General features: G+C 43.4%; 1 protein-coding gene across 1 annotated transcript in view; it reads right to left on the bottom strand.

The window, feature by feature from the left end:
- Positions 1 to 11,617, bottom strand: part of tsc22d2 (TSC22 domain family 2) — a 35,005-nt gene extending 23,388 nt beyond the window's left edge. The window contains exon 1 of the mRNA XM_070960127.1: positions 9,297 to 11,617. Coding sequence (XP_070816228.1) covers positions 9,297 to 10,903 — 1,607 coding nt within the window. The 5' untranslated portion in view covers positions 10,904 to 11,617. The remainder of the gene's footprint in view (positions 1 to 9,296) is intronic.
- Positions 11,618 to 14,304: the final 2,687 nt, after the last annotated feature.

Raw genomic sequence — 14,304 nt, 5'->3', positions numbered from 1 at the left:
AATCCAGTACTGGTCTGGCTTTAGTATCACTATCTACTAGCCTTCGCTTAGCAGCTGATAGAGATGATCACTGGAGAAATGTGACATCCATAAATTTGAATCACTAAAAACTGAATTCAAAGATGATCATTTAATCATAATTGACAAATCTTAGCCTTTTACATTCTTGATGCCAAAACAGGCCCAAGCTGCTTCAGTTCACCCAACAAGCAATTTGCCTCACTGTGGGTGGACGTACCCACAGACAACCCCTAAAGAAGTTTGGGATGGATTGGAAAAAGAACAGCGCAGGCAGTGACTGGTAAATGAACAAGAGACTGAGAGAAAAAAAAGCTCCCGGACCCTGGAGACGGCAAGAAGAAGCCAAACTTGAGCACCCCCTAAAATCTCCAATTCCCTCTTTCTTCAACTTGGAGCCTCTCTTAAACTCTCTCAGCCAATCCCACACTGTCACTGTCAAACACACACACAAACACACAGGACTAGAGAACAGATGAACATAGGCACCAGTGAGCCAGATCAGTAGACGACACCAATTGAAAGCGAGCGAGAGCAGAGAGAGAGAGGACGGATGACTCAAATGCAGCTGCCTGCCATGCTTTCCACACATCCTCATTACTCACTATTCAGTCATCTTGGGCTCCGGGGGGCCCTAGGCACTGAAACCCTGTTGTTCGGTCCTTGCTTCCCACTCTGGGAGACTGAATGGCTGTGACACACAGCTCCACATTTTCTACAGCAACTGGTTAGGTTTTTTTTTAGAGCTGAAAACATTTATACCCCACAGAGTTTCAGTCAAATCCTCTCCTGTCAGTGGTCAGCTTTACTGATCCTTTTATCATTGTTTTAGTATTACACCATATCAGAGGCAACAAGAAAAAAAATTGAGATGTGGCCAGTTGCACCCAGTAGTTGTCCAGAAATTGTATCTGATGCTTGCAGAGAAACAGCCCCATAAATAGACTGAACTTTTCGCTTTCTCGCTTCCTCAATTTTGTATCAGAATGTCTTACTTTACTGTAAACCAAAAGGGCAAGAGCCAACAAAATTGGAAATGCACGAGATGGCATCTGAGGAAACTGAGAAATGCCACCATTGTCAAGACGGGTATTGTTTTAAACACATTCAAATATTTTATTGCCACAAAGTCCAAACCAGTTAAAGTCCTTTAACAGATGACTCTCCAGGGCGTGGTGCATGCTGCAGTTTTAGGTCAGCAGCAACAACAGAACCCATATGTCAGTGTCACAAGAAAACAGCCAAGAGCTACAGGTGCCTGGTTAGTGTGAACTTTGCCAAGATGAAGCAGTTAACACCTATTTAACACACTGTAGCATGAAAACAACTCGCATCACCGGTTTTCATGGTCAGTATCAGGACTGCAACTATGATTATTTTTATTACTGATTAAATTGCTAATTATTTTTTCAATTATCAACTGTTATCAACTGTTATTGTGACTGTTATCAACAGGTCACTGTCTGTAATGTCAGAAAATGGTGAAAAATAGCCAACCAATCCTAAACACCAGGGTGATGTCTTCCGATTGCTTGATTTCTCGAGCGAACAGTCCACAACCAAAGACATTTACTTTACAATTACATATAAGAGGGACAAGTAGCAAAATTTTAAAGCTGTCAAGTTCTTGACTATCTTAAGTAGGACTAATCTGACATGTATTCTTGGTAAATGAATACATCTTCAACCACTGAGCTCCATTCACTCCAGCAGCAGCAAAACTAAGATGCTGCAGCACGGCTCAGTACTTCTGCTAACTCACCAGTCAAGCTCAGGATAGATTGAAAGCGACTAACAAAGTCAAACAGGCTACTGCACTCTCAACGTTATTTCCTTTCTTATTACTGACTCCACAACTCTGTTTACACAGCCATGTTTCGCTCTCTCTTTTGCATTTGGTGCCACTGGCCAGCAGGCATCACTGATTGTTAGCATGGAGACATGGCTCTTAGTTCGGAGACTTGCCTTGCCTTGGTCAATTACCTTTACTGAATAAAAATTCAGTATACGTCAAGCTTCTGAAAACACAGATGGAACCGATGTGTGAAATAAAGATACAAAATTTCCAGAATTTTGGTTAATGTAGTCCTGATTGATTAAACTTCAAATTGTTAACATCCCCAGCCAAAGCCGTGACACATACACTGGAACATTATACAATCCCTCAGCTCAACATATCCTATCCTAACCTGTTCTGTAATGAGACTATTTTGGAAAAGACAACAAACACCAACAGTTTGCACACACTGTCCTCATTCCTGGAACAGTCTGCAACATACTCTGCGGCTGATTCAATGGCCTTGCGTCCAGCACAAACTGAGTTAGTTATGGTAGGCCGCCAGGAGCGTGGTTGTTTACTTGCTTTGGCAGGTCCACTCTAATTGGAAGTGATCCCCTGACCACATCTTGCTGAGATAACAGGGTGGGTCCTGCTATGCTAACTTATTCAACCACTTTGCCTCACACCGCTGGTCCTCTCAGATCTTTGAAATTTCATAAAAAGGGAAAAATACAACAAACTCGACATTGTTTTTAAATCAAACACAATTCACTTGTATAATCACAGAGTGAGGACATTATTTTGCTCTGCCTCTGTGTAAGAAAGAAGCACCGTCTTTGTCTGCACTATGAGTGTAGTTCCAGGAGACATCATTAAAAGCCAACGCTGGTCAGTTATTAGGCTTGTAAAAACATGCTAGTGATTGCTCAACACCAAAACTTTCACCCCAATTTAAAAGCAAAGAGAAGAGAGGTTGGTGCATGAACTGAGGCTTCTCCCTTGATTAATTAAAACTAGAAAAGACAATGATGTGAACGAGAAGTGAAAAAATGCATCAGCAGTTTGGAAGAACAGAGGGTGAGTGTGTTCACAGGTCAGTCGGGGATAGCCAAAAAACAAGAGCCAGAGAGACAGAGCAGCGACATTAGAGGGAGACAGACAGGAGGTCAGGGCCAATGGTCCAGCCCAAAAACAGAGCTGGTGCAGACCCGTCTGCTCAGGCCGCAGCCCAGGACGTCCCACAATCACAGCCATTCAGGGCTCCTGGAATGTGTCCCCTGGAAGTTCAGGCAGGTCAGCTATCTGTGGAAAATAAGCTGCTCCCTTGTTTCCAGGCACTGTGGCAACCAAACGACAACCCCCAACACATACAAACACACACACGCACACAGTACGCCCCATCCCAAACCTAAGTCTCCATCCCGCCCTGTCCTCAGCCCCCTCCCCCTTTGTGTTAAGCTGTCAAACTGCCAAGAGGTAAAATTGGGTGGAGGTGCTACAGTACAAGCACAGAACATGCACACATTTGGACTGACAATGGAGGCTGGCTCTTCTACAAATAAATAAAGTCACATTTTGTCCCCTGTTGTATCTGTGTCACAAACTGACTTTTCTCTTTCACTCACACCAAAAACTTTTGACATTTGGCTGTCACTCTGTAAAATACATGAAAAGTTTTTAAAGTCATGAGCAACAGTGGAGGTTAAAACTCTCCCCAGCATTCCCAACATCAATCCAGCTGAACCGATGTGCTGAAGAAGTGTTTCTTCACTGGTTCAAAATAAATAAAAAATTAGAAATAAGAATTAGAAAGCAGTGATAGCAATGATGGGACATAACGTAAAAGAACTTGTCAAAAAAGATACTTAAGAGAAAATAACAGTTAATCAGGATTTGAAAAAAATGCTCTCACTCTCTAAAATACTACACGTTTATGTTTGCCTCAGCTTAAGGGCTAGACAATAACAAAAACAAATATTATCAATATCAGTGTTTCCTCTAGGATTTTTTTCAGCAGCGGAGGCAGGTTCTACAGGGAGCCGTGGCAGCCTAAACAAATGACACTTGACTGCAGATTTTATATTTACAACCTATTTCTTGAAGGTTGTAGTTGAAAATTGTTTTTAAAAGGCTGAATGTGTGTGTATGTGTATGTGTGTGTGTGTGTGTGTGTGTGTGTGTGTGTGTGTGTGTGTGTGTGTGTGTGTGTGTGTGTGTGTGTGTGTGTGTGTGTGGGCGCGCCCGTGCGCTGTTTCTGTAACCCCCCCTCCTCCCCCTCCTGCTTAATGCGTACACACTGAAGCCACCACACATCATGTAGTTGACCAATCATGTGCGGCTTGAACGGAAAAAAAGTTGAGAAAAAAAAAAAACAAAGAAAACCCAAAGCAGCTCCCGCTCCGGCTCCCACACAGGAGCCGGCTCCAATCGTTCACTTCAAAGAGCGGCTCTAAGAGACGTTTCTTTCGCAACCGACACATCACTACTGACTAGCATCATCTTCATCAGCTGTCTTTCTCTTCTTAGAGAACTATTCGAACAAGCTCATCTGAAAATGCAGTCAGCAGTTACATCATGGTGTGTAGATATTAGCTTAATGCTATCAATTAGTTTACTCACGTTAGCGACACTGAGTTGGCACCGGGCCCAATTAACTTAAGCTACCAATATGTTACGGAACAGTAGCTGGCCATCAATATTTTGTGAATGTCTATTTAACTTGTAAACTCTATTATGAGTTATCTTAAGCTGATAAGTCTACCTTTTCTCTGGTAAGTCACTGCCCTATTTTCCAAGACGACACTCCTCTGACTCTCTGACCTGGTGCCTGGGTGCTTGATTTAGGAATGGCGGCCCGCCACTCCTAAATGAATGTAGAGGAAACACTGAATATAATAATATTATCAAAGTGAAAGTTAAGTCTCAGATCACAGTGTCAATGTTAAGTCAGTGCATCCCTCTCTCCTTTGCCACACACACACGGAACAGCACTTCGAGTAAAATACAAAGAAATGTTTTTTTTCTTCTGTATACCTTTGTGCCATTCACTACTGCTTGCCTGACGAGTATAATAATATTGTTCTGACAGAACAGTCAGCTGAAAGCCATTAGAACTAACCATCTAGATACCTGCTAAGCTCCTACTAAGCTTTAAGTCAATCCAGCATTAACGTATATTAGCAGCTGCTTTTAAGACTGCCAACAGCAGCGAAGGTTGACGATCTTTCCTCTGAATTACTCTAAACCAGTGGAACCATTGTGCTCACATCCAGTTGGAGGTGAAGCACTCACATTTTTCAATTTTTCAAGTTGACCTTGCACACTTTGCAGCTGACCGATCATAAAACTTCCAGTCAGATTACAACTTTATGTGACATTCAGTGTGTGTGAGGAGAAATTAAACTTGTGCGTATTTGAGTTTCCACAATTACACGGTGACATCATATTTTGGCTAATAGGCAAGTCGAAGAGGTTTGTAGATTTGGCAGGTCTGGCTTACATTCCTTTTTGTTGGCCCAAGTTCATCGGCTTGTTTACTGATACGAGCGGCCGTCTTTGAATCTGACAGAAACAAACTTCGGTTGATAACACCATGCTTGTGACTGGGTGGTGGCAGTTTCAAAGCCCTGTGCTGACTGGAAACAATAACCTTCAGGCAGGTTGTATTTTATACAGTAGCATTCATTCAGTAGCCAACTCCAGACTGTGGCTGAACTGGGTCATTCTCAAGTATGAATGTGTATATATCCACAAAGGTGAGGCAGGGTCATTTTGAAAAGCCTACTTATGGTCATCATTCAAACTACCTTCTCATCTACCAAGCAAGATATTCACTTGCTACATTACTGACAATGTCAAAAGTCATTAAAAAAAACTGTAATTCTTCTTAGGTACCATAATTACAATTTTCAGCCGTGAAAATAGTTTTCCAGTAAGACTGGGCCACTGAAACTGCCTCAAGAAAAACAGCAACCTACAGTGTGAGGCTGTTGTTGAGAGCAAGGGAGGGCGAAGGGTGTGCACAGCTCCAATGCACACTTCAGATAGCAGAGGAAAAGTCAAATAGAAAGCAAGACAGCGTCATAAAAGGTGATTCTTACCACCATACAAATCAATCAACAAAAAGGTAAATAATTATCTAATAAATATCCCAGTGCACCAATGGTGCTCGGTGTGATTTACACTGATATCAAAAGAACAATGTGACTTAACAAATAAAGGAGGGAACGTTACATATCCCTCCTATGACTCACAGAACGTCATTAACCTTTCCTGCAACAACATGTGAAATGAAAGCAAACAGATACTTGGAAGATGCAGAATTCATCATTTAAATATTACTTATTCACATTAGAAATCAGATCGATCAACTGCTCGTTGTTCGTATGCTGCTGTAATTATGAATTGTGCAGCAGAAAGAAGGTCAGACTGCATTTCTCTGCACTGTACAATTGCATTACCACTGTTCTTCTGCTTGAAAAAACATTCTAGATTAATAATTACCATTTGTAATTGAGACAGCACAAGGGGGAGAGGGTGGTCTGTCCGTGGAGAAGTAACTGAGTTAAAGACCAAGTCACTCTATTGAAGGAAACCGATTTGTCCCGGGACGCAGATTCATCACTCTGTTTGGCAGAGATGCAGCATGCTGAGCAGTGATGCTAATCATTCCAAGCTGAGGGGAAATCATTCTAATCTCACAGCTCCACCCCCACAATGCTTTGTTCCACTTTTGTGATGCACTCTAATTCAAAACAGAACCAAACAATGAAACTTGGAACAAATTTGTCGATGAGGCTGAGCTCGCGCACAGAACAATGCACCTCTGACAAGAGGAGAAAGTTTGAGAATATGTGTCCCGTTATACTGGGGTGTGTTCCTCAATTTTTTTTTTTTATTTTTTGGTCCTCACTGAGATTTACAAGAACATTATGAGTTAACAAGGCATTTTAATTACAACTGATGATAGATAAAATTATGCCTTTCACTGCCAACTTGCCTTTGGGGCCCACAACCCAACTTGAAAACTGCACAAGTTTTGAGGTTAACCAAAATCCAGCATGTGCATACATGTGCATGTATGCAACAGGCAGAATCCGTATAGAAAGAGTTTTGAAAGCAACAAAGACAGTTCTACCAATCATTATTCAGCTGAAGTGTATCAGCGACATGGACTTATCCAGTTGTAACATACAAGGTTTCACTGTACGCTTTTCATTCTCAATTAAAAGACTGTTCAAAGTTATGTTAAATTACAAAATGTTAGCATTCGGTATGGGTGGTTTATTTTTTAACCAAGAATGCTGAGTCTTGTACAAGTGATCAACAAGCAAAACCATCAGGTAGGTTTTTAGCAATAGTCATAATGAGAGAAACATTTGGAACATTTTTAAAGCCTGGGCGGCTGAATCAGTCAAACGAGTTTGGCATTGAATCAGCATGCATCGTGTCAGATCAGGCCTCTGAAATACTTAAAATGCCAATTTCTGTGAAATCGAGCATACATGAAATGTCTTTCTAGAGAAGACAGGATACATATCTACCAAAAGGAACTCAGTGTAGAAGCCATTATATGGACAAAATGTAATTAAAAAATGTATAAAATCATTGAAACAGGCATCAAAATATGCTGACTAACAGATGGGACTGAAATGTGGTAATTAAATTTCATTCAGTAATATCTTATACTTACATTATAGAAGCCCTATGTAACAAAGTGACACCCTACTTCAAAAGGCTTTTTTCACTTATGACAAGTTTCAAGTCTCTTCGATTTCAATCATAGAAAAATTAGGAAGTGGAAGGAAGGAAGGAAGGAAGGAAGGAAGGAAGGAAGAAGAAGAAGAAGAAGAAGAAGAAGAAGAAGAAGAAGAAGAAGAAGAAGAAGAAGAAGAAGAACCCTGTTAAGGTTAGGAACAAGTCAACACTTCATTGAGCTGTGTCAACATGGACATGGACAGGCCTATCAAGGACTTGAGTCTGAGCTGAAGACAGAAATCGTACTGCTGATTCAGTCTGGCCATGTAATCGCTGCCACAGACACAGTGGCTTACGTGTCTGCTATCGCAGAGGTGTGTGTGTGTGTGTGTGTGTGTGTGTGTGTGTGTGTGTGTGTGTGTGTGTGTGTGTGTGTGTGTGTGTGTGTGTGTGTGTGTGTGATGTAGGTGTGTGTCTGTGCACCCATCTGTCTGTCCTCTCTACCTCCCTGACACGTCCTGTCCTGTCCTGCTGCCAGCATCACCATAGCTACACAGACAGCCACTGATGTCACTCTTCTATCACATACACACACAGGACTGGCTAGGAAGCGGGCACTGGCTGTTCCTTTGATGAAACACACACACAATGTTTCTGCCCTCCGCACATTCAGCACATACTGTATGTGAGGCTGCTGGGATAAAGTCTCTCAGTGAACAATGTTTGGCCTCTGGAATATCTAGACTATGAGCAAAATGAGGCCTAAACCTAAACAAGTAAGCACACATACATGCACACACACCTTTTCTGGCTGTACCATTCATAATCAAGCAATGAAGAACAAAACAGAGCACACTGATAAACGCTGCCGACCACATAAATACAGAACAGAGTTTGCACGTGTCAGACTCCAACAACACCTCTCCAACTCTCCACTGCTTGCCTTGGATGGCAAAGAGTGGAGACACTTCAGCTCAAGCTGTGTTGATGGCCATCAGACAGACCCTAAAAATAGCTACAGTGTGTACATTAGAGGAGTACTGTAGGTAAGCGAAGAGTTGGTATTTACAAGCTTTAAAGTTGTGAGAGTGGGATCGCTGTGCAAGGCAAGAATGTTAACCGTCTCTCCCAAGCAGACATGAGAATAAAAACAGACTGCCTACGTTTGGGGAGCTATTCCCTTCTCAACTACATAAGACAGCTACTGCATGTGTTGTAACTTATCCAAGTGCTTGTTAACTCCCCTGAACCCAAACAGCCTGTATGGCTGAATGGAGGTTTGAGGGAGGGGCTGTGGTTGTCAAAAGAGGCAACACAATCCAGTGTTTTGTGGGTTGCCTATTAATGACAAAGACAGAATATTTATTCTGTCTGTGAGAGTTTGCATAGGTTTACTCCCCCTAATCCCTCCTTCCTCCCAATCTACAATTTTCTACTTACAAACAGAACTAAGAAAAATGTGTGTTTTGTTTTATTGTTCTTTAAGTACAACCAAAGACTTCTAGTTATAGCGTGCCTAATTTTGGCAGTGGTGAAGGGAGAGGCATTCTCCACAATGTAAAGTATGACCACACTGCTGTAGAATGCAACAAGTATGTTCAATATGAGGACACGCTTCCAGATACACACTCCAACAATCCATCAGTGCTGCTCCAAGTAAAGACCTTAGCTTTTTTCTGTCATAGACTCAAGCAAACTGATATTCATACTATAATATTACTGACTGCACACAGCTGGAAAAAAAAAAGCAGTAAACAACATTTCCCATGTTCCCTTGCTTTGTTTGTGATATGCCTCTTACCTGTCCTCATCCACATTCATGGTAATGTGGATGCCAAACAGGCTGTTGACAGCAGGAGTGGGCAGGTTGAGGCCCTCGCCGATGAAAGGCCTTACACCGTCTTTCCCTGGCACCACACCACCACTGGACTGAGGTAGGGCATCAGACTTCTGCCTATTATCTTCTGCTTGGTTACTGAAGCCAGAGGGAAGGCCTGTTGTGGCTCCTCCATGGGCTCCCTGTGACTGGATAAGCCCCCCACCTGGAGGGGTGTTGGTGGAACTGGGCACTGTGGCAAGTGCATTCTGGACACCGCTGTGGGAGGTGGTGGTGGTGGTGGTGATGGACGATGCAAGAGCAATGCCTATCCCTCCTGAAGGCTGTGCCTGGCTGACATGCTGCTGTTGGCCACTTCCTGGAAGAATGGGGGCCACAGTAGATTTGTTGCCTACTTGTAGCAGGAGGCCCTGTGCTGAGCCTGCCTCTCCGCCCAGCCCCTGGGCTCCTTGACCAGCACTGGTAATTAGAGGCGAGGGTACCTGGCTGGTCGGGTGCCCCACAGGGAGGGCCAACATAGGAAGGTTCTGAGTGCTTGAACCAAAGTGCTGTTGACGATAGTCTGGCTGGCCAGCTGAGAGGCCAGTGGGATGACTAGAATAGGCAAACTGCTGGGCCTGCGTGGCAGGAGGCATAATGGGAGACTTCTGCTGCATGGCACCTTGGTGCACACCATTGAGGCTGTTAGAGAGGAAGGTTTGGGGAGCAACAGGCTGCATATTGACTTGAGCCTGTTGTGGATGTGGTGATGTAGTTGTATACCCTGTGGGCTGGAAGGCACTTGCTCCGCTCCCTATCTGAGGAGTCAAGCTGTAGCCTTGCTGCAGCGGCTCTGAAGGGTGGGTGTGGGTGGGGTGCCCAACGGAGTAACCACTGTCCATGGTGTTCTCCAAAGTCTGTGCAGAAAACGCACTGCTAGTGACCACAGAATTAACGGTGGTCCCTAGCCCACTGTCCCTGTCGATACTGTGATCAAGGGTCAAAGTTGGCTTTACGCCATCCACAGTTCGATTAACATTTGAATCTGAATCTCTCTCATAGAACTCAGTGCATGTCCACCTGCCCCGTCTGAAGGGCTCTCCAATGCCATGGTCAAGTTTAATGACCCTGAAACGGGAACTACAGCTGGTGCTCACAGGAGCAGTGTGAGCAACATTGGCAGAGGCAGCAGGGACCGAATTGATGACTGTCGAAGGATGGGTGGCTGAGCTTGGAACAAAGGGTTGAGCCGTAGCTGGCACAGGCACACTTCCTCCTATATTATGTGGGGTGACACGACCAGTGCCTATACTTTTATAAGAGAGTCCCCCGTTGACAGGACCTGTGGTAGACGGCTGGCCCTCCTGAGGCTCCCCTACGTTGTTTAAGGTTTCCTCGGATGAACTCCTCTCACACACGCCCATGTCGGCCCTGGAAACGTCAAATATTTCTGACGACACGTCCTCTGTCCGAGACTCGTCCGGATCGTCCAGGCTCTCGGTGTCGTCGGTGATGCTGCTGGCTGCCACCTGAGCCTGCGTTACACTCGTGATCTGGAAGCAACTTTTCTTCTTCGCTGGCATTTTCGACATGTTGACTATCTGCGTCAAGTCTGCTCCCAGATGAAACGAAGTGTTGGACCAATGTCTTGCGAAGTAATTCACAGCAAGGGGATAGGACACAGACACGTACCGTCACAGGACATTTCCATACCGTTCCTCTTCCTCTCTCTCTCGTTGGAGAAAAGTGTCACAACCGGGGCCAGACCCTAAGAAGCTCCCGAAACGGTCCGTGGTGTCCGGCCACAGCACACGGGGGACTGCTGCTCTCCTACTCCGGCCTCTCTGACACCCGGTCGGCCTTCCTTATGTCCCGGCAGCGGAGTTGCAAATAGGCCCTTGTCAAAGTTCTTGTTCAGCAGCTGCCACCGGTACTTTAGTCTGAGGCGGGCCCAGTCTCGTAGCCCACTCTTCTCTCTCAGCTATATTGTGTATTTCTCGCCGACAAGCTGAGTTAGCTGATGTTAGCTAGTTTTCCCTACCTCGGTACCAGCATGTGCGACATCATGATGTAAATAAATCCATTGGCTTGTCAGAAAGACCATATAATCCAGCGGTTGACAGACAAAACGCCTCGAAGTCCGTGAAGTTTTGCCTCTCGACGTGCGGACAGCTCACTTTTGGCAGCTGCTACTAGCAGCTAGCTGACAGATAACCACTTTACCACAGCGGCAGTAAGCTAACAGGCAGCTAACTCCTGCCGCTCTTCTAACCCCACTAGTCGACAAGATGGCAAAAGCGAAGTGCATCCTGGGTAGTGAGGTCAAACTAGTTGTCTGTCATCTTAAAAAAAATATATTTAACAATCAACGGTATCACAGACTTTTATTTTGTGTACTGCTTGTGAAGTTGTTAGGGCTGTGAACAATTTCAAATCATCAAAATTCATTTTACGAATAGAAATAGTATTTCTATCGCGTCGTCACTTCCGGTGGACGTCCCACCCGGTAGTAGCAGTACAGAGTTCGCCAGATACCGACAGATGTTAGTTTTTAGGTGATGTGAAGCTTAAAATTTGGTGACTAAACATGACTTCAAGAATAACAAATAGATTTTAAAAGTATACATTCGTATTTACTGTTGCCTGTACTCCCGTATCATATGAAATAATGCCCTTTTTAAATCGTTTAAACTACTTGCTTGACAGACGCAACTGTCCGTTTTTGGAAATAGTCGATCTTTTTAATTGTTCTCTTTTGCAAAATTCAGTTTCAAACCAGGATTAAAGTCTGAAATATCAATTCTTTAAAATCGCAGCCAAAAGCCGCGAGTGATTTAAATCAACTGAGTCACCGCACGAGTTGTTTGTGAATGAATCACTTATCTCCGGGAAACCTTGGAGGCCTTATCCTATTGAGACACAGCTTACTTGGCACAATTCTGCCTTACGGACATGACGGTCATGAATGCATTCTTCATGAATGCCCACGTTTGTGTGAGATTGTGAAATGAATAATAGTGTATCAGTATCAGTATACAGTGTAGATCACTATGCGCATGTGGAGGTTGTCAATAAGGATAGATAGATAGATAGATAGATAGATAGATAGATAGATAGATAGATAGATAGATAGATAGATAGATAGATAGATAGATAGATAGATAGTCAATCAAAAAACATGAGCCAAATCAAATGAAATAGACAAAATCGTCTCACAGTTGCTGTAAGAAAATGAAAATCTGACCTAAACTATGTAATGCTAAAAACATTAAAACAAGTTATTATTTGCCAAGTCAAACCAGACTTAACTCAATTCTCTTCAGTGAAAGTCAGCTGCTTGTCAGTCGCCAGCATCAGTTGGTTTGAAAGGGCTGAAAGACATTAACAAACACACCTGCCATCCTGTAATATCACAACAGAAAACCCTAATTCAGCACAGATTTGTCATTTGCTAAATCAGTGAAACAGACAGAATCTCCAGTATGATCATTGTAATTGGCTGGTGGCCAGTGGTCATATTAAGTCATGTCAAGGAAGCAGGAAATGCCTCATACATATGGTTCATGACTGTGGTGGCCCCTCTGCGTAAAGCAGAAAACAAAAAAACATCCACTCATTCATAGATATACATTGCATTTCCCTCCAGCTCTAATGTTTATTCTTGCATGTGTTTTGTCATTAGGGGCCAATGTACATGACACAACTTTTAGCTCTGTGCGTCCCATAGTTTGCTCCAGAGATTGAGCCTGTATGATTACTGCAGTTGATTTTGTTATTTGATATTTGACCCCTGTTCCTGCTTTGGCAGAACCATTACACTATAACTGTGTTGCTCCATCAAATTCTTGAAGGTGGGGAGCCATTCTGTAGAATGATTGTTGATATTGCCATCTCTCCTCCTTCATAATGCGATTACACATTAGCATGCCAGACTTACGGTCCCTCATCTCCCCTCCCCTTCTCCTTGTTCTGTGCATAAGCACAAACGCCACCTGTTGCCGATTGGTCGGAACAGTGTTGCGTGTCTCAGTCTGAGCCACTTCATTTCCTATTTACAGAGACAGGGTTGGATGCAAAAAAAGTTTCTTCTTTTCAGGGTACACACAGAACAGACAGCTAGGGGACTGTGGGGAATATTTCTCCAGAATATCTCCTTACCCACCTTTAATGAATGTTTATACACACACTAAAGCAGTACAGGGGTTACTCCTGCGAGGATAGAAATATTTTGTAGAGAAAAGACAGATGATTGAAACAAAAGTTGAGCGGGCTGGGTCCTGTGACACACACTTGATAAGAGGTGCGTCTAAGGGAGCCACCTTAACACAGTGGCCAGGTGATTTCACAGTTCACGCCTTAATTCATATGATTCATACGGGACTTCAGCAGCTCTCATAACATGTAAGGTGTGAATGTCCCACAGAGGTTGAAATGATTTGGACTCCCCACCACCAATGAAACTGATGAAACCTTTTGAATTACAGGAAATGTCAAAAATTCAACTGCAGTTACCTGAATTCACCCACACTGTATTAATGAATTTATCCCCTGATGGTGACTCAGTAGCAATGAACTTGTGACTGCTGCTTCAAATAAAGGCCAGCAAGGCTTGCGCTTGACTGCAGGACAGTTTGTCATAAGATTAATGCATGACACAAAAAATAAAAGGGTCATATGTTTGACTGAGATCTGATCCTGCTTTCTGAACCATTTGTCTGCTAGTTAACGGTGTCTCAAAAACCAGTGACACTTTGTCAAGCAGCTGAAAAAAATGGAGGAAAAATTGGGTCTCACTTCACTGTAGTATATACAAAGAAGTCATGACTGCCTATAACAAAACAATGCATCTCCACTATTGATCAGTTACTCAACACTGCCCCCACCAGTTAGCAGTTCTCTGCATCAATAATTTCATTTCTCAATAGCAAAATGAATTAAGCCAATTAGAGCCAGCATTGAACACAGATGACCTCAACAGTCGCTGTTTAAATGA

This window comes from Chaetodon trifascialis, chromosome 4, assembly GCF_039877785.1.
Source record: "Chaetodon trifascialis isolate fChaTrf1 chromosome 4, fChaTrf1.hap1, whole genome shotgun sequence".
In the NCBI taxonomy this organism is placed as follows: domain Eukaryota; kingdom Metazoa; phylum Chordata; class Actinopteri; order Chaetodontiformes; family Chaetodontidae; genus Chaetodon; species Chaetodon trifascialis.
Note: the sequence above shows the minus strand (reverse complement) of the source record. Positions and strands in the feature narration are given on the sequence as shown.